This window comes from Euprymna scolopes, chromosome 21 (assembly GCF_053919585.1).
Source record: "Euprymna scolopes isolate OS-2025 chromosome 21, ASM5391958v1, whole genome shotgun sequence".
Taxonomy (NCBI): domain Eukaryota; kingdom Metazoa; phylum Mollusca; class Cephalopoda; order Sepiida; family Sepiolidae; genus Euprymna; species Euprymna scolopes.
The window spans coordinates 124,485,014-124,506,012 of NC_136502.1; the positions used below are offsets into that span (position 1 = coordinate 124,485,014).

The 20,999-nt window shown below is 28.4% G+C and overlaps 1 protein-coding gene across 1 annotated transcript in view; it reads right to left on the minus strand.

Annotated features, from left to right (window-relative positions):
• LOC145242705 (huntingtin-like) overlaps window positions 1–20,999 on the minus strand; it is a 228,071-nt gene that overhangs the window by 124,631 nt on the left and 82,441 nt on the right. Inside the window, exons 4-11 of the mRNA XM_080105836.1 lie at window positions 20,779–20,899; window positions 13,744–13,883; window positions 12,129–12,267; window positions 11,172–11,313; window positions 9,679–9,866; window positions 7,719–7,914; window positions 5,849–6,676; window positions 4,244–4,417 (exon numbers count right to left, since the gene is read on the minus strand). Coding sequence (XP_079961962.1) covers window positions 4,244–4,417; window positions 5,849–6,676; window positions 7,719–7,914; window positions 9,679–9,866; window positions 11,172–11,313; window positions 12,129–12,267; window positions 13,744–13,883; window positions 20,779–20,899 — 1,928 coding nt within the window. The remainder of the gene's footprint in view (window positions 1–4,243; window positions 4,418–5,848; window positions 6,677–7,718; window positions 7,915–9,678; window positions 9,867–11,171; window positions 11,314–12,128; window positions 12,268–13,743; window positions 13,884–20,778; window positions 20,900–20,999) is intronic.

Sequence of the window (20,999 nt, forward strand, 5' to 3'; positions counted from 1 at the left end):
AGAAGACTATTATATAGAAAGGCATTACCGTACATATACACAATTTTTTAATATATACAAAAGCACACAAAGTTATGAACAGTACATAGGGCCCGAGCAAAGCCGAGAAGAACTGCTAGTTAATAATAAAATAAGTTTTATAACCTTAACTCTTGTTTCCATCTCAAGGTTGATTGACATCCTTGACCTAAACAATGAATTTAAGCTGGACTCACTTCTTGTTACCATTTTGGAGACTGTCATTTAGATTCTAATCCGATCGCATTCCACACCTCCATCTCCATTTACTTAACCTTTCCCCCACCTTTCATATATCATATTCGAATTTTGTGGGTTTTTTTTTATGTTTTTATTTTTTTTACTAACCCTGTATATTGTCTTATATTTATTGCTTTTATTTTTTCTCTTTTATTCCTCTTTTTTTTTCTTTTTCCACCAATTTAAAACTTTAAAATTTTAACTTTTAATTTATTATATTTTTAATATCATGCGATTGCTTACCAAACAAAAAATTCTGTGAAAATTTTCTCCAATTTTTATTTTAATTTTTACCTAAATGTTTATGTAAAACAGAAATAAAAAGTATAAATAAAATAGTTCTATATGTCTGTTTATTCATATTTGCATATTTGGCCACCATTTTTTCTTTCATTAAAAAGTGGTGACAATTCCTGTTTCTTTTTTGATCCGTCTTTGCAAGTTGTTGGCCAACGATCATTCTGATTGAGTGTGAACAAGATTAGTGGATTTATTGAGAAAGTTGATTAAAACCGTTTCAAAAGCATTTTAGTATACCCTGCCCACCCTCATATCTAGCTTGGTTGATGATGGTTCTGTTTACTCAAACGAATGAGTAAGGTTTGGGGTGGGGGGCACAGGGACAATTTTAACCGCCTTTCTCAATAAATCCACTAATTTTAATTTTTGTAACTCATCATATGCCTGACGAAAATTCACGAGTCAAACACAGTTGCAGATATGGTAAGTTCTTGATAACACTTAAGCAGAACATTAGATTGTTGACTCGCAAACACGAAAAAACGGATCAGAACAATAAACAGGTTTGTTTATATGTGTATCCCTAAGTTACTTAATTGAGCGGCTAGAGTTGAAATATACTTTAGATACGTTTCTCTAAGGCATATAAAGTGATAGGAGTGCGAGAAGAGCATGCAATGTACTCCGCACAGTTCTATCTAGAGAATTCAAATCTCATACAACAAACAAACCGTTTAGTGCATGTTACTTTGAGTTCTTGATCTATAAACACTGGGCAATGCCACATGCTTCTGCTAGTATCTCATAAATCAGGCACAAATCTTTCATCCAATAAAGTCTATTCAATTTGGTCATTAACAACTTTCATACTATAGATATACATCCTTGAAAAGGGATATACATCCTTTGAAATAGCTGAGTTGTCTTGCTTCAGCTTTAGTGGCAAATAACACCCTACCTGAAAATTCTTCCTTCAAACTCCTTGGCCTAACATTCACAGACAATATGAATTGGAAGAAATACACTGAGGACATTGTGAAGGTGAGTTCCCTCTATCGAGCTAGAAGACTACTCACACCTGAGAGTATCCTGTACCTTTATAAGACTATTATTCGCCCATGCATGGAGTATTGTTGCCACATCTAGACTGGTGCATCTGCCACTAGCCTCTCCTCGGACAGAGTCTAAAAAAGAATTGTCCATCTAATCGGTCCCACTTTATCAACTAAGCTCCAGCCCCTGTCTCATCACCACAATGTTGTATCTCTGTGCCTGTTTTACAAATATTTTAATGGAATGTGCTCCAATGAACTTTTTGCACTCTTGACATACATATCCCTGACAAACCCACTTAGCAACAAAATCCCACCCCATTCACTGTTGAAATCCCTAAATGCCAGAAAGCTTTCTATTCTAATAGTTTCTTCCCTCGACAGCTGGATTTTGAAATTCCCTTCCTACTACCTGCTTCCCTGACTGTACTGATATAGAAGTTTAAATGTAATGTAAACCAACATCTTGTTCATCTTTCCTAGACATGATCCCAAATAGTAACCCCTTACGTCCAAGTGGTGATATGCCTTGTAAGTGGTAAAGGTGAGTAAAAAAAAAAATCTGGTATGTCACCGTATGGAACAAGTGTGATAATCAAAGCAGTGTATTTGCTTGTGTACTTTTCAATATCTCCCCCTAAATGTCAGCCAGTATTTATGGTTTAACCAGCCAATCACAAATCTTAATGTACTTATATTCATTATATGACTACAAAATTCATGTTTGATTCTGGTTTGTCAGTTTTTTGTGCAACATAGGTACATGTTATTAACAAAAAAAAAAAAAAAAGTCAATTTGTATCAGAAATTATTTTATTTGATCAAATTTTCAAAATGATGCCATCTTAAGTAAAGGTAAAAAGTAGTTATTTCCCTTTGTTCGATATCTATCTCAATTTTTAGTTCTTTTTTTTTTTTTATTGTACCTATTTACTATGCCTCCCCACGGGACAGAGTTAGACACGAGGGTCGTTTTTTAACGTGGAGAAAAGGTACAAAAATAAAAAATTGTCTCAGTCGTGAAGGACTGATCCTCCACCGAAAGAGAACAAGAAATGGGAGTGCAGCAGCTGAAGAACAGATACTACACTTTGATCTTGACCAAAAAGGCCAATGTAGCGAAATTTTTAAAAATTGAAATATCAAATTTCAAGTGAAACTAATGATATCTACTGAATTGTCATGTCACATTAATGAAATTATCCAAAAATCATGAAAAACGATAAGGTAGCAAATTAATTATTAATGAAAACAATTTTCAAAGGCAATTAGCAAAAATTAAGTTTTGCTAAATTGGCCTAAGATTTTCAGTTTTCAGAAAATATTTACCTCCCTTTTGTTACGATTAGAACTCTCCGGTTTCGTTTTTTGGTTTCTTTTGGCAAATCTCAATTATCTTCAAAAACTATTTTCATTAATAATTAATTTTTTACCCTATGTTTTTTTTTGTAACTTTTTGGATATGTTCATTACTGTGACATGACCATTTAGTAGATACTATTGGTTTCACTTGAAATTCAATATTTCAATTTTCAGAATTTTGCTATTATAACAAAGAACACAATTTCTTTTAAGAGGACATAAAACCTTTCGGTACTCTTGCATAATTTGACCCAAATTCTTGTGAATTCCCGTCAAGCATGGATTGGGTAAGACCAGCAATCATCGATGTCAGCCGAGCATCGTCCAAATATGGAAACGCTAACTCTACTTTTTATTTTATTTAATTTTTTTTTTTGTTATGTTTTAGTAATTTTTAAGGTGATATTAAGGGGGCGGGGGTGAGTTTTTATTTTCTGATTAATTACTTATTATTTTTTTTTTTTTAATTGAAATGTTGGAAGTTTGATTAGCCAAATGAAAAAGCGCTATCTAAATAGAAGCAGACGACATTCAAATTGGAAGAAAGCAAAAAAAAAAAAATATTTTCAAACTCGCCAAACAGAAAAATGACAGGCAAGAAAATAAATCTATACATGTTAGAAAAAGAAATGAAAACATTGATGCAGACAATCTCATATTGTCAGGAGAAGAAACTGCTCTCCCCCAAAAAATGAGGTACAACAATTGTAAACATAAATGTTTACTTAAAAAAAAGATTGTGTGTAAAGGATGGTTTCTCCTGGAGATGTACAAATGGACAGTGCCACTAAAAACTTTACCGAACAACAAGTCTTGAAAATAAAAAAAAAAAAACAAGAAAAAAAATACAGTTGCAAAAAAGAAAACAAAACAAAAAAATTTTACTTACACCTAACAATTTTAACAAGTTTAAAAGATCATTTCTTGAAGAAAAACAAACTTTCTGTTGATAAATATTTTGCAAAAAATTAAATACTAAAATGAAATAAACATTTTCATTTTTCAAGGTAGTTTTTTTTTTTTTTTTTTTTTTGATTATTTGTATTTTTTTTCCAGTTTGTTTTTTTTTTTTCATTAGTCTGTGTCTGTTACGACACTCGGCTGACACCGATAATTGCTAGTCTCGCCCGATCCATGCTTGATGGGAATTCACAAGAATTTGGGTTAAATTATGCAAGAGTACCAATCTTTCTTACATTTCAATTAAGTAAATTCTTAGAAATCACTCCAGATATGAATAACTACAAAAAAAGAAAATTTATACAAAAAGCAAAATTAATAAACTTCCAACAAAGCACAATAAACAGATAATGCATATAATTGCTACCTACCTGACTGTGAAATGACCGAATGAGAATTTTCAACCCATTTCTGGAAATTTCCTTGTCCTTCTACAAGGACACTATGTAACAAATTACCTACAATGGCCGCCGTGTTGCCCTTTAATTGTGGATCAGGATGGTTGGCATACAAAAGGATATCATGGATTGGTTGGCTTTCTCCACCTGAAAAACAAACCATCAATTAAATAATGATAATACAACTCATATCGTTTTATCAATTAAAGCTATAAACCATTATTTAATTAAAAGATGATAATTATTTAATTAAAAGATGATAATTATTTAATTAAAAAAATTTAGTTATTTAATTAAAAAAATTTAATTATTTAATTAAAAGAATTTAATTATTTAATTAAAAGATAATACAATAGATATCATTTTATCAATTAAAATTATAGATCATGTCTTAACAAAAACAGATTGTCTGAAAAACGCCTACCATTTTGATTTCTTCATTTCAAAACCCTCATTAAAAAATTACTTTTACTTTATGCATTATACACGATTTTCCAAGTGGTTATGGTTGCCCTAATCATATTGATGTGGTCATAATATTAGACATGTTCAGATATTAAATCAAAAGTAAAACCCTTAAACTTTTTGGCCTTGCCAAACGATCAACCACTGGCCTGTCAAAGTTATGCTTTGAGAATATGTGAGAAAGCAAAAAAGGCAGAGGAAAGGTGAAGTTGGAATGAAAATGTTTATGATTGGACGTCTCTCAACAGTTGGGCGTCCATCAACCAACTTGCTCTGGATTGGAAGGAATGGCAAAAAATAAGTCATATGGGTTTGCAATCCACACCAAATGGAAGATATGACTCGTGCTGATCAGGTATTCTTGATATTGTTAATTAAAAAGTAAGATAATATCGATGTTATAATTGTTATGAATTAAAACTATGGCATCAATGTAATATTGGTCAAGTCTTATCTGGTTTGTTATATTCACTTTTTTACATATATTATTATGAAAGACACGAGTTAATGTCTACCTCCCTTCTCTCTTCCTATTCTCTCCCCTTCCTCGCCCCTAATCCTTTCTCCCCACCCCTAATCCTCTACCTTCTCTCACCCTACTCTCCCTCTCTTACTCACTCTCTCCCTTTTCTCTCCATCTCCCATATCTTTCCCTATTCTCCCTTTTCTCTCCTAACCCTCTCCCTTCTCACTCTCAAATTAAATTTCATACCTAAGTCCCTTATTTACTTGCCTCCCCATAAGGGGAACATTAGAAACAAGGTTGTTTTTTATGTAGAAATATCCAGCTCCCTAGACAGGGGCACTGTAAATGGGACAAATACAAAAATTGCCTCGGTTAAGAAAGATCTATCTTCTGTTCAGAACAGATACTACATTTTAATTTTAGTGTATTTAGAGCAATGAAAACAAAATTGTAAAATCATGCTTAAAAATGCTTACTCCCCCCCTCCTGCATCCATATTCAAACAAAAGCAATGTTGAAAAAGAATATATCAGCTGTATTGGTGTGTCTTGTATAGTTTCTGACTTTTAGACATAGACACACGAACAGACAACTATCCTCTAACAGTTTATACATTGACTAATTTTATATAGAAATGCTCCACTTACTCTGACAATCAGCGAACATGTTGTAGAGAAAAAGATGCGGATACATGTTGATGGCAGAAGCGATAGTTCCGAGCGCCAAGGTTTTCATGCTCACACGAACGGATTTGTCCGAAATGAGGCTCTGTGGCGTCCCTGCCAACAAGAAACGTCGGCAGAGTAGGCGTGCACAGTAGACAAGTGGCACCTCTCCATCACAGAAGCACCCAACTCCAGGTGGCACGTCCTCCACAACTACTACCACAACCGGAACAGGAGATGGCGAGACCGACTCACGGGAACCAGGTTCGACTGCAGATACTCCGTTATACTCAGGATTGCCATTTAAGTCCTGACTGACCCCTTTCCGTAACGGTGGACGATGTTTCGGACTCAGACTCTTCACACTGAGCAACGTCTCCACACTGCTGCTGTGAGACAGGGTGGAGCGCTCAGACCGCTCTTCATTCACATCACCAATCTCGACGCTGGTGTATGTGTTCTCGGTTGTTAAGATGACCGGGTCCACACTGTTGTTGTCTTCCACTGAGGCACCCACCGAAGTTGCAGCATCCGTCACAGGTAGGGGTTCATCTGTCACAGTCAGGGTTTCATCTGAAGTTAACTCCTCATCCAGGTCGGCAGCAAAGGACACGTTATTCGGCCTTACGGTGCCCTTGGTGCTGCCAGACGCTATACTATCATCCGGTCGACCTGTTGAAGAAGAGTCAAAATCTGATACAAATGCCGATGTCTCGTCTGAGGAAGCAATTCGACTGTGGATATCAACCGTTGACTGGTCCTCCTCAAGACCAACATCATCACTGACAGACGGGAATCTCTCCAAGCCACCTGCAATTGGTCCAAGAAAAGGAAAGAAGGAATTGATATTTGCTCAACTACAAATCTAAAACAAAGAAAATAAAAACTTATATAAATGGTTACACAAATATTTATTTACATATTTGTATGCAATGTTTAGAATATGGAATAGGATGTTAGCATGAAAACAAATGGGTATGTTTTACTGTCCACAGTCCTTCAAAAAAGTGGTAAAAAGTCAAATCTATAATAAATAAATGTTACCAAAGGCAAGATAAGTTATTCTGCTACCCAATTGGATAGGTTTTTAGGGTTTTTACTAAAATGTAAATGTTTAATTGGCTCGAAAAAACAAATTCAAATGGTAAACGACCACAACAAAAAAATGGCCGCGAAACAAATACATTGTAGCATCTTTTTCTTGTGTTCACGTACCCTTTGAACTTGCTTGTTTTTTGAGCCAATTAAACATTTTATATTTTAGTAAAAACCCTAAAAGCCTACCCAGTTAGGTAGAAGAGTAACTTATCTTGCCTTTGGTAACATATATTTTATATATTTGATTATCTATATCTATAGAGACAACAAGTACACAGTTTGATGTCAGTGTTGGAACTGTATACACAATTATTCGCAATGAATTAAAGATGTGAAAGATTTGCATGAAGTGTGTCCCAAGGATATCTCCATCCTTCTCAAAGACTATTTGATCAAGATGGGCATCAAGACAGTTCCTCATCCTCCCTATAGTCCAGACCTTCCACTTGTGGCCTTTGTTTTGTACTTTTAAGCTCAAAGAAAACCTTAGAGATTATCGTTACAAGACAAAAGAGGAAATGAAAGAGGCTGTGACGAGGGTCATTGACACGCTCACATAAGAGGACATCCATAAGTTGTTGGAACAGTACAGCAAGTGCATTGCAACCGGAGATTACTTTGAAGGAAATTAAAGTTTTGTGTGTGTACTATGAATAAAAGTGCTGATATGAAAAAAAAAAAGTCTGGAAACTTATTGAAGGCACCTTATACATACATGTATACACACACACAGGTCTAAATGAAGTGGACTTACTCTGCGTTCGTGGTCGAGTCAAAATTGAAGCCATGTTATGAGAATAAATGGATGACCGCTTGATGGTGTTGTATCCAATTAAAATGGGAACCAGCTGTGGTGGAGGCGTCTTGATTAATTGATGTAGCCCTTCTAAGGCAGCAGTTGCCACATTGTGATCAGTGTGACCCGTGTAATATAATAATAACTCGTAAACCTGAAATGAAAACAAATTAGTGACGCATGAAAAATGTCGCATAAGACACAAAGAAGATAAAAAAGTCAAGAAAATTAATGATTATGTCTGACGTCACATCTGAACGAGATAAGATTGACTTTTTTGAAACTAATAAAACATTACCGCTCACCACACAGTACTGCTATCATATTTGAGGTGCCGTTCAGAGCACTCTTTCCTCTTTTTAAACTTTGCAATCTAGTGGTAATGATTTTTTTTCTACAGAAGAGACGTTAGTAGTCTTTCTCTGCTCTACCATTATTTCTATAGTAGGACGAGACTGAGCTCCAATCTTTGGTTTTTTTTCTTGTCAGACATTCACAGCTAAAACTCTTTCCACAGCAAGAAAAGAGGATTTTCCTTTTTTTTTCTGTGTACCTAATATTAGACAAAATTTCCATGAACAGAGTTTGTTTGCAAAGGGATTTCTCTTTGTCGAACATATTACTATAGAACAGTTTCCCCCCGCAAATTGCAACATGATTGTCTGCAAGTCTAATGTCAACAAATACTTATCATAAACCCTCCTTCATAAGTAATCCAAGTTCCCATCCTCAAGTGTCTCTTGGTCTTGATAAGTGATGATCCAAGAGTAAAAAGCAAAATACATCAAAAAAAAAATAAATAAATAAATAATATTTTGTTCCAAGAAGCGTACAACATGTGATCCACATTAAAAATGGCAAACCATGGGATCCACATAAATGGTAGACTATGTGATCTATATTAAAAATGGCAGACTATGTGATCTATATTAAAAATGGCAGACTGTGATCTATATTAAAAATGGCAGACCATGGGATCCATTTTAAAAATGGCAGACCATGGGATCCATTTTAAAAATGGCAGACCATGGGATCCATTTTAAAAATGGCAGACCATGGGATCCATTTTAAAAATGGCAGACCATGGGATCCATTTTAAAAATGGCAGACCATGGGATCCATTTTAAAAATGGCAGACCATGTGATCCATATTAAAAATGGCAGACTATGTCAGCCGAAAGCTCCGAATGCAATAATATTTAAATTCACTGTGAGAGCTACAGACATTATGCTTACTTGTAAATCATCAAAACGAATAAATTTATATATAAAATAAACAAAATAACATCTGAAGAAAGGATGTTTTCCCCGAAATATCATCATATACAAACTTCACTATTATATGTACAGTGAGCGCTTAAGGCAATTAAGATTTATAAGAAATAAAATTAGAAAATATTTAAAAAGGTAAATAAGTTTAAAGAAAACAACAAAAAAAAAACTTTTACTTTTACTTTTTATCTAGTTTCCAGTCCTGCCTTTGTTAGCCTGCCATATTTCTGCATTGTTAACAATATAAGACTAACAAATTTATGAAAATGTGCTGCCACCCAAGTATTGTTGATTATCTGTGGATTGATCTGTAAATCAGTAAGCGGTTTGAGAATCCAAAGGTGCATAATAAAATCCATCCACAAACACCACTAAATACTGACAAGTTCCCTTGCCACATCTGTGAATGACTATTCAAGTATGAGCTGGGTTGAACAGCCACCTACATGCATATGAATATTCAACATCTATCTGAAGAGATGGTAAGCTTCTTTCTGTCAAGAAGTGGCAATCATTATAAATTATATATATATATATATATATATATATACTATACACAATGCTTCAAGCAAACTACATCAATCTCTTTAAACGATTATGTAATTTAGCTAATTGTAAAGTAATAGAAAATAAAAATCTAATTTACCTGTACAATTTGTTCAATATTAATAGTGATATGTTTTTCAGCGCCGACTTTGTGAAGGAGACCAAAGCTTCCTTTCATGCCATGATCTCGTTGAGGCCCAGTTAAATAAGGAATTAAACTCCGGATTCCTAACAATAAACCTAAAAGACAATAGACATCGTGTTCCTCATCCACGGGTAGAACGGAATCTGAAAATGAAATAAATGCAAAATTAGTTGGATGCTGGAGCAGCAGCATGTGGACCAGGCAATGATGGATTCATCAACAGAAAAAAAAATATATATATATATATATATATATATATATAATTATAGATCATATATAAAAATGGATGAGTAAAGAAAATAAAATGAAAAAAATTTGAAAATTAGATACTTGTACAGTTTAATTAAAAAATTAAAATATCGAAAAAAGGTTATATTGCACATATTCGTTATGGAATGAAGTTCTCTGAAAAAAAATTTCACTTACTTTCATCAAGCAGTTTTTTTTTTACAGGTTTGATTTTTAGGAAAAAAAGCTAGTATTAAAAATGGGTCGGGAGTGTCGGTGCTTTAAACTGAGTTATCTCCCCGTGGTGTGTTTAAAAAATTCAAAGATGTCCACCTTCAACGCGCTGTCATAAAAACGTTTTTCCGCAGTAATAAAAAAAAAAAAAAAAAAAAAAACTACTCGATCAAATTAATTTTTTTTTCAAAGATCTTCAGTCCAAAATGGATACGTACCTTTTTTTTTTTTTCAATATTTTCATTTTTTTTAATGTTTTTATTAAACTGTACAAATACCAAAAATTAAATTGATATGCTTCAATCAACATCGCAGCAAAAATGTATTTTATGAATAAAATTAAATATAAATCTATATAAATAAAACAGTACATGTATGCATGAGTGTATGAGTGTAAATATTTAACAGCTAAACTCTAAAACTATTGGTCACCTAACACTGAAATTAATAGGAAATAGTAATCATACACCAAGGATGGTTTATAACGAGTAAAATCTTTGTTTTGAGTGGATGACTAACATATACAGAAGACAGCAAGTTGAAATACTAAATATTCATTTCAATTTGCCAACATATACATATTAGTTTGCGCATGCGTAAAACTAATCATAACTACAAGTAGGTTTCATTTTAAAATTTATCTGTTGGTTTGGTTCAAATGATAGCAAACAAAGCTAGAGATTTAAGTGATAAAACGTGGACGGTGAACTAATTGTTTTGGTTTCAATTGCAGCTGATGGAACCCAAGTTATTTTTTTCTCACCTTTAAAATCAGTATTATATATATTAGATATAATATTCAATAGAGAATTGACTTTGTAACGATAAAAACAAAATCTGCATGTATTAAAATATATTAAGCGTACTTTACGACCGGGCATGGTTGGGTGCCCCTTCTAATCTACAAAAAAAACAAAAAAACAAAAAAAAAAAAAACAGAACACCCAACCCCCTGTAAATTTAAGAAATCAATAAGTTTTACTTACCAAGTAACATGCTGAGAAGCCAGCTAATGAAGGAGAGTGGACTACGTGAATGTTGACAAATGAGGGTGAGGCTGGTTGCTGCAGTCCTCCGTGTTGCCGCTGATGAGGACCGTAAGTTGGGTAGGAAACTTTTCAATAATGCCTACACACAAAAAAAAAAAAAAAAAAAAAAAAAATGTGAGCACATCTTTTGTTTTTGTTTTTTATTCATATTCGTTCAGTTGATGTAAACACCTTATGTACATCTCATTGAAACTGGGAACCTTATTTTCAAAATTTGAAATCTTTATTAGCTGAAGAACATGGTTGGCAGTTCTAACAGCCATGATGGAATAGAAGTGTTATATTAACAATCAGTTCTCAGTGGCAGTCTTCTAGAGCAGGGTTTCCCAAAGTGGGTTCTATGGAGCTATGGGGCTGCATGAGTGAGGCTGAGGAGCTTTTCTTAAAGAGGACCAAATGCTTAATATGGAAAAAATTAAATGGTTGCAGACATTTAATTAGTGATCTTTTTTTACTGGGAAGAGATATGAAACATAACTGCAGGTGTGAAGAGTTTCATGATGGTTCATGGAAAAAAATAAATAAAAACTAAATTAACCAAAAATCGCAACAATTTGATTAATCACAACCAAAAATAAATGGTTGTAAACATTGCATTAGTTAGTGTTAAAATTTGAAATTAATGTTTTTCATATTTATTTTAGAAATTATCTTGTTAGTGCTCCATGAAAAACCTTTGCCCTGCTTAGGGGTTCCATGGTGTCCTGAAGTCTTGGAAACCCTGCTCTGGAGATTAAACGTTCAATCCTTACTACAGCTGATAAGTAAAAATAAAAAATAGCAAATTAACAGATAACCTGGCAGATGTGAATAAAAAGTACCGGGTGGTACGATAAATTTGTCGGCCTAAAAAAAAGAAAATTAATATTTAACATAGTCATATACGTCACTTACTTTTACTTCGGTGTCATTCGCAAAAGCCATAAGCACAGGACAAATTTTTTGCATTGAAGCTGCTAACGTCTCCTGAACGGCTTCCTCCTCTCTCTTGCACACGCGGGCAATACAAGGCAGTAAGTTTACAATATACGGCCTACAAAAGGAGAGAAAAAATAATAAAACTACATTTTAGAGGTTGCCATTAAAGCATGCATTTTTAAGAGCTAATTTTTTTTTCTACATACTTATTGTTGTGGCCTTATTTTAGGGGTTCACAATATCAAACAGGAGAGTCGGTAAAGTCATGTCAACGATTAGGCTGGCATGGAATCTCTGATTAGAGAGTCCAAAATGGCTGCCTTTCACAGCGATGGGAGAGTCCATGTGAAGACAGGAATAGGGGTGTCAGTTACCCCAGAACACTTATCAAACAGGCTGATTATAGTTTTTTTTAAATCAATTTTGGAGACGTCATTATCATTAGAACTTAATGCAATTAAAAACTCACTAAATTTTAAATTCCTAACTTTTATCATAATTTGAGGGAACAGAATTGTTTTTATTTTATGGCATATCAACCCTTTTCGCGTTATTTAATGTCGAATCCCGTTTTAGAAAAAGTTTTTTGTTTAAACTTCTTTATATCTTCAAACATTTATTTATAGAGTTTGGTGGTTTTGTTTTATGACATAACTATTCGGGTTATTTAATGCAGACTCCAGTAATTTTAGAAAAAGTTTTTTAGGTTTCAAACTTTTTATATCTTCAAATATTTATTCATAGTGTTTGGTTTGATTGTTTTGTACAAGAAAATTATTGTTTTAGTTTTTGACTTTGCAGAACATGATTGAGTTCTGTAAAAGGAAAGGAAAAAAATATTTGGTGCATTTTAGGTCAGGAAGCCACGATCTGATAACAGAAGTAAAAAGCACAATCTATTCTAAATTAACAAAACAAGAATTCAATATTTGATGAAAATATGTTATTTACCAGATAAAATTATCTTATTCTGTCATCAAAGTTAGACCTAAATAGCATTTATGCTGACAAATCAAACTTTACTTCTGACTTGCCAATTCTCATTTGTTATTGTTGTACCATGTAATTGGCAATATGAGGTACTTAGCTGAATTTTTTTTTTTAAATTACTTAGTCCAACACAGACAACTGCTAATATGAAACATTATTAAATAATCACTTTAAAATAAAAATGATAAATCATTTAAGATTGAAGAATATAATAGTTGTTTACGTTGTTAAAAATGTGCAAATATATAAAATTAAATCATAGCAACATTGGGTGCAGCGAGTTTTGATAAGCACAAGTTTTGATAAGCAGTTATCATCATCATCATCAGTTTAACGTCCCAGTTAAAGCATTTTCTGGAAGGAATGAAATCTTACTTTTCTTAACATACTGAAAAAAGAACTGGTAAACCAGAATCAAATATTGATTTTGTAGGCAAAAAAAATACTATCAATGACAAAAACTCAAGAGACTTACTTTACTTTATATATTAGTGTTTCACATATAGTACACAATGCTACAGATGAGAAGATTTAAATGATGAGAAAGTGTTATCTTAATAGGAGATGACTAGTGCTAATAAAATATAATACTGTTCTATACCGGCACTTCTGTGGCCGTATCAGATGACACATGTCCGCAAATCTCCAGAGGGCACCCCGAAGACTACGTGATGGTCCATTTTTCTTGATTTCCTTGTATAGCTCCACCTGTAAGCGGCCCAGATTGGTCTCTAGCAGCGTCTTTAAAAAAAAAAAAATAAATAAAAAAATAAAAAAAAAGAAAGAGGATTTTTAAGTTCTTTACAAATAAACATAATAATGTAATAAAATTAAATTCATATTTTTCATAATTTTTTTTTTTTTTTACTTGTGTGCTACCACTTATCAAGGCCCGAAGGCTACTCAAGGATAATAGTTAATGAATGTAAGATGGTAGTGTAGTAATCATTAACGGTGAAAGATTTCATAAATTGTGTATAGTACCCTAGACAAGTTGAACAGTTGAAGAGGAAATTTCATGGGAATATCAAGTTCACAAGCGGTCCTTAGTCAATTGTATATCCTTTTATATTAAGTTGTTGCAGTTCTTGCAAGGAGGTGTCAACGTCCTCCTACATACAAAGCCTGGTACTCCAAAATGGTCACTCATCTGGTATTGACCAAGGTAAGCATCACTTAACTTGAATTATTCAACATGAACTAGTGCATCAACCTGATTATGCCATTATATATAGTGTTGGCACACTAGTTCTCGTCAGATCACCAAAGTTAAGCAACATTGAGCCTGGTTAGTACCAAATGGATGACCAGGCGTTGCATGCAAGAGGACATAGACACCATCCCGCAAGAGTTGCAAAAACCTAACGTTGTCATCTCTCCTAACAAGGATGTACATGCGACTGGGAATTGCTTGTGAATTTTATACTCCCTAGACATTTACCCATTCAGAAAAAGTCAGTTCAACACATCTTGGGTGAATGCTGCTTGTTACATATAGCCATGCTTTTTTAATTGACACTCATGTTTTCATAGATAATAATGTTGTTAAATAAACAGTTATTTTACCTATGAAGTCGGAAACAGAAAATTCACAAAAAAAAAAAAAAAAAAAAAAAATGAGACGAATGTACAAATTTGACTTTCATTCCACATTCGACGTAAATACCCCCCGACAAGCAGTAAAATCCCACCCCTACACAGTAGATATCCCTAGATGTAAGAACGCCTTCTACTCTAATAGTTTCTTCCTCGGAAATGCTAGACTTTGGAACTCTCTTCCGGGATTCTGCTTTCCCAACTGTACTGACACGCAGAAGTTCAAGTGTAATGCGAATAGACATCTTGCTGCTCAACTCCCTACATAGTATCCCCGCAATTTCTGTCCCCAATAGTAGTACTCATCAAAGTAACACTGTGCCTTGTTTGGGGTGGAAAAAAAAAAATCAATAAATAAATAAAAAAAGCTGTTTTATTGGTTTCAGACTCCTAGAATGAAATAAAATCTTATGTACAATAAAAAAAACTATAAACAAAAATGCAATACAAATAATCAATGGATTAATACGATGAAATTGTTCTTTAAAACCACTCATTAGATTATTTTAAAAATAAATAGTTTTACTTATATTTTGTGTATTGGTATTCGATTGGTTGACTTTGTGTGAATTATTTCTTAAACAATGTATTGGATTGACCCCAAAAAGTTAATTCTTTCTTTTTTATAATACCTTCTTTCCAGCCTATTAAGGATCGTTTTATATTCCTATTCTTCAAATCCTATATTTGGTATAGTGAGTACATTGCCATCAGTGCGTAATAAGTAGTGATGGGATGATTCCAATATTTTTCCCCCCAATTCCAATACAATTACCGATTTCAATTCTTTATAAACATTGAGAGTTGTTTTACACAGATTACTGTAAAAACAGATGCTAAATGCAGAGATATTTTCCTAGCCAAACAAAATACACTTGTGGGAGATCATCTATGGATTTTAGTTTTACTAATAGTTAAAAATGAATAAATATTTATTATTTTATAATTATTAAATTAAAAAATCAATAAATATTTATTGTTTTATAATTTTTAAATCAAAAATCAATAAATATTATTGTATAATTTTTAAATTAAAAATCAATAAATATTATTGTATAATTTTTAAATTAAAAATCAATAAATATTGTATAATTTTTAAATTAAAAATCAATAAATATTATTGTATAATTTTTAAATTAAAAATCAATATTTTATAATTTTTAAATTAAAAATCAATATTTTATAATTTTTAAATTAAAAATCAATATTTTATAATTTTTAAATTAAAAATCAATAAATATTTTATAATTTTTAAATTAAAAATCAATAAATATTTTATAATTTTTAAATTAAAAATCAATAAATATTTTATAATTTTTAAATTAAAAATCAATATTTATTATTTTATAATTATTAAATTAAAAATCAATAAATATTATTTTATAATTATTAAATTAAAAATCAATATTTATTACTTTATAATTATTAAATTAAAAATCAATATTTATTACTTTATAATTATTAAATTAAAAATCAATATTTATTATTTTATAATTATTAAATTAAAAATCAATATTTATTATTTTATAATTATTAAATTAAAAATCAATATTTATTATTTTATAATTATTAAATTAAATATCAATATTTATTATTTTATAATTATTGAATTAAAAATCAATATTTGTTATTTTATAATTATTAAATTAAAAATCAATATTTGTTATTTTATAATTATTAAATTAAAAATCAATATTTATTATTTTATAATTATTGAATTAAAAATCAATATTTGTTATTTTATAATTATTGAATTAAAAATCAATATTTGTTATTTTATAATTATTAAATTAAAAATCAATATTTATTATTTTATAATTATTGAATTAAAAATCAATATTTGTTATTTTATAATTATTAAATTAAAAATCAATATTTGTTATTTTATAATTATTAAATTAAAAATCAATATTTATTATTTTATAATTATTAAATTAAAAATCAATATTTATTATTTTATAATTATTAAATTAAAAATCAATATTTATTATTTTATAATTATTAAATTAAAAATCAATATTTATTATTTTATAATTATTAAATTAAAAATCAATATTTATTATTTTATAATTTTTAAATTAAAAATCAATATTTATTATTTTATAATTATTAAATTAAAAATCAATATTTATTATTTTATAATTATTAAATTAAAAATCAATATTTGTTATTTTATAATTATTAAATTAAAAATCAATATTTATTATTTTATAATTATTAAATTAAAAATCAATATTTATTATTTTATAATTATTAAATTAAAAATCAATATTTATTATTTTATAATTATTAAATTAAAAATCAATATTTATTATTTTATAATTATTAAATTAAAAATCAATATTTATTATTTTATAATTTTTAAATTAAAAATCAATATTTATTATTTTATAATTATTAAATTAAAAATCAATATTTATTATTTTATAATTATTAAATTAAAAATCAATATTTATTATTTTATAATTATTAAATTAAAAATCAATATTTATTATTTTATAATTATTAAATTAAAAATCAATATTTATTATTTTATAATTATTAAATTAAAAATCAATATTTATTATTTTATAATTATTAAATTAAAAATCAATATTTATTATTTTATAATTATTAAATTAAAAATCAATATTTATTATTTTATAATTATTAAATTAAAAATCAATATTTATTATTTTATAATTATTAAATTAAAAATCAATATTTATTATTTTATAATTATTAAATTAAAAATCAATATTTATTATTTTATAATTATTAAATTAAAAATCAATATTTATTATTTTATAATTATTAAATTAAAAATCAATATTTATTATTTTATAATTATTAAATTAAAAATCAATATTTATTATTTTATAATTATTAAATTAAAAATCAATATTTATTATTTTATAATTATTAAATTAAAAATCAATATTTATTATTTTATAATTATTAAATTAAAAATCAATATTTATTATTTTATAATTATTAAATTAAAAATCAATATTTATTATTTTATAATTATTAAATTAAAAATCAATATTTATTATTTTATAATTATTAAATTAAAAATCAATATTTATTGTTTTATAATTATTAAATTAAAAATCAATATTTATTATTTTATAATTATTAAATTAAAAATCAATATTTATTATTTTATAATTATTAAATTAAAAATCAATATTTATTATTTTATAATTATTAAATTAAAAATCAATATTTATTATTTTATAATTATTAAATTAAAAATCAATATTTATTATTTTATAATTATTAAATTAAAAATCAATATTTATTATTTTATAATTATTAAATTAAAAATCAATATTTATTATTTTATAATTATTAAATTAAAAATCAATATTTATTATTTTATAATTATTGAATTAAAAATCAATATTTGTTATTTTATAATTATTAAATTAAAAATCAATATTTATTATTTTATAATTATTAAATTAAAAATCAATATTTATTATTTTATAATTATTAAATTAAAAATCAATATTTGTTATTTTATAATTATTAAATTAAAAATCAATATTTATTATTTTATAATTATTAAATTAAAAATCAATATTTATTATTTTATAATTATTAAATTAAAAATCAATATTTATTATTTTATAATTATTAAATTAAAAATCAATATTTATTATTTTATAATTATTAAATTAAAAATCAATATTTATTATTTTATAATTATTAAATTAAAAATCAATATTTATTATTTTATAATTATTAAATTAAAAATCAATATTTATTATTTTATAATTATTAAATTAAAAATCAATATTTGTTATTTTATAATTATTAAATTAAAAATCAATATTTATTATTTTATAATTATTAAATTAAAAATCAATATTTATTATTTTATAATTATTAAATTAAAAATCAATATTTATTATTTTATAATTATTAAATTAAAAATCAATATTTATTATTTTATAATTATTAAATTAAAAATCAATATTTATTATTTTATAATTATTAAATTAAAAATCAATATTTATTATTTTATAATTATTAAATTAAAAATCAATATTTATTATTTTATAATTATTAAATTAAAAATCAATATTTATTATTTTATAATTATTAAATTAAAAATCAATATTTATTATTTTATAATTATTAAATTAAAAATCAATATTTATTATTTTATAATTATTAAATTAAAAATCAATATTTATTATTTTATAATTATTAAATTAAAAATCAATATTTATTATTTTATAATTATTAAATTAAAAATCAATATTTATTATTTTATAATTATTAAATTAAAAAAGAAAAATTTTGCTTTAAACAAAATTAAATAAAATGACAATTAAAAGAATTGTTTTGGCATCAGAAAATATGCACAAATTTTTCCGATTCAGATTCCGAATCCGATATCCTAAATACTCTGATTTTCCGATTAATCGCCCCAACACTAGTAATAAGTTTAGATTTTTTTTTTTTATTTACTTAAAGAATTGTTTGTTTTTTTGTAATGTCATCTTTCCAGCCTACTAAAGATCATTTTATATTTCTATTCTTCAAATTCTGTATTTGGTGTAGCAAGCAGAAAGTTTGTTTTTTGTTTTTTCATAGGCATAACCACTTATTAAGGCCAAGAGACCACTCGAGGATAAGGGTTAAGAGTGTACAGTACTCAATTGGACAATATAGTAATCGTTAGTAACGGAAATTCAGTAAATTTGTTAACTTAAGTGGAACGCCTCATCAAGAACTTGTTTACATTGGACTTGAAGACAACCATAGTGTAGTTAGCTGGAAAATAAGAAAACGGAAGACAATTCCACATGTGCGCAGTTCTAAGAAAGAAGCTTTGTTCATGAAATCTACATTTAGGTTCAGGTACAGATAAAGAGTGGGGGGAATTATTGATAGTGTTTTCAACTAGACGAGTGTTTCTTATGAAAATTTTTAGAGGGGGGATCATAGATTGAAGCTCAGTCGAGCACTTACCATGAAAATAACAAAGCAAAGACAAACTCGCAACATCTCTTCAGTGAGATAGAGGCTGTTTTTACATGATTATTTCCTAACTAATATTATTTTAAATAATTTCTCCTTTTCTTTTGCATATAAAATTGAGAAATTCTGGATAACTGAGCAAGTGATAGCCATATTTGAACAAGATTGCTGTTTGATAACCAGACAAATCACCGACATCCTCAAGATTTCCAAGTTTAGCATAAAAATAAATTTCATAAATATGGTTATGTTTTTAATTTGATGTTTGCATTTCTTTTTTCTAAAAAAAAAAAAAAAAAAAAAAAAAACTTTTTGGCCAAATCAATACATACACTCACAACCTTCTCAATCGAGTGAACATTCAGTTGTTTTCTTGATTAGCTGCCACACACGGATAAATTGATGATGAACAACGACATTGAATATTTCGTACCGCTACAATTTCTGATGTTAAAATCAGCTTTTCGTCTGCATCTTTCGGCTATTTATATAAAAAAGCTGATAATGCACTTAGCCAATCAGATTTTTTTTAAATTCTGTTTCATTTTTTTTTATATTTCATAGCATCGCCTCATTTTTATTTTGACACCAAATCGTCTTCAGTCAGCATTTTCCGACAGTTATGTAAACGACGAATATGTCGGTTTTAGTACGAGCCACAAACTGTACCAGTACTGAATATTTAAATTAACATATCAATTCTAGAAACAATCATCAGTCAATTTAATTGCATTGGATATTAGCATATCTCAGTAGACATACAGTTCTGCATGTGTAAATAATAAACAGGATGTATTGTATACAATGATCAAGTAGGTGACTTTTTCAGTAAATGAACCCACTCTGTGGGAATGGAGCTGTTGACAAGTTCAGCAGAAATATGTCAAGAAAGAGATTGTGTGCATAGCAGTTACATCAGACTGTCCGACGGAATCTTAGAACCTGATTAGCTACATGTTAAAATGCCCCAAGTAGATTTGGAAATAATTAAGTCATAAACTTATAGGATATAACTCTCTCTCTTTCTTTCTTTCTGCCTTCTCACCTCAACTTTATCAAAAATTACCTTAATTGTTCTGTTTAAGCATTCGTCTGCAACCATTCGAATATCAGCTTCAGGATCATCGCAGAGCATCAGGAATGTTTCCATTGCGATTCCAAGGAATTTAGGGAAATCGACAATAGATCTAGAATTTAAAAAATAGTTAAAGTCATAATTTACGCATTTAATCTAAAGTTTTTTTAAAATTTAATGGCTAAACATTCATTTTGCCTAAAAAAAAATGA